Source organism: Penaeus monodon, chromosome 15 (assembly GCF_015228065.2).
Source record: "Penaeus monodon isolate SGIC_2016 chromosome 15, NSTDA_Pmon_1, whole genome shotgun sequence".
Taxonomy (NCBI): domain Eukaryota; kingdom Metazoa; phylum Arthropoda; class Malacostraca; order Decapoda; family Penaeidae; genus Penaeus; species Penaeus monodon.
The window spans coordinates 41,476,277-41,476,969 of NC_051400.1; the positions used below are offsets into that span (position 1 = coordinate 41,476,277).

Consider the following 693-nt stretch of genomic DNA (forward strand, 5'->3'; position numbering starts at 1 on the left):
CAGTACCGTCGGTTTTATGCCCGGTATACTGATCATCCTCACTAACATTATTGTTAATGATATCAGTAACAACGTAACTATTATTAGTATTGTATTCCTCATTAGTAATAACACTGCTTGTTTTCTAGAATGATTTGTAGCTATTTTTCTAATAAATACTTCAAATATGTAAATATTTTACCCTTAAAGACTGAAAGAGGTAAAATAAATATCATCCATACATCCAGGATGCTTCGTCTCGTAGTCCTGCTGACCGCTGTCTGCGCCGTCCTTGGGGGCGGCTTCGAAATGAAGTATGGATACTCGAAGGTATGCCACAATAACCTCCTACCTTGAAAAACACTTTTTTGTGTGATACTATTTTCATCAGTATGTCAAAAAAAATCAATAAAAATCAGATCGGAAAATTCTTAATAAGATAGCTGATCAAGAAAGTTCGATTTTCTTTTTTTCAGGTGATGACAAAATGCTTTGGCGAAGACCTTTATTATGGATGGTATACGCTGGTGTTGAAGGCAGCGAAGGAATGCTACGGGGAGGAGACGGTTCTTCCCATGCATGGTGCTTCTGATATGAAGGATGAGGTTGGGTGATATTTACGCAGATTGTTTGATATCCCTGGAATAAGATATGGATAGGATGTGAAATGTGGATATGTGTTTATCTTGCTGTATCGAATGGTATATACAACTA

General features: G+C 36.9%; 1 protein-coding gene across 2 annotated transcripts in view; it reads left to right on the top strand.

Annotated features, from left to right (window-relative positions):
• Positions 1-693, top strand: part of LOC119582179 — a 3,030-nt gene that overhangs the window by 941 nt on the left and 1,396 nt on the right. For both annotated transcript variants that reach the window (XM_037930415.1, XM_037930414.1), the window contains exons 2-3: positions 228-309; positions 456-584. In XM_037930415.1, coding sequence (XP_037786343.1) covers positions 229-309; positions 456-584 — 210 coding nt within the window. In that variant the 5' untranslated portion in view covers position 228. The remainder of the gene's footprint in view (positions 1-227; positions 310-455; positions 585-693) is intronic.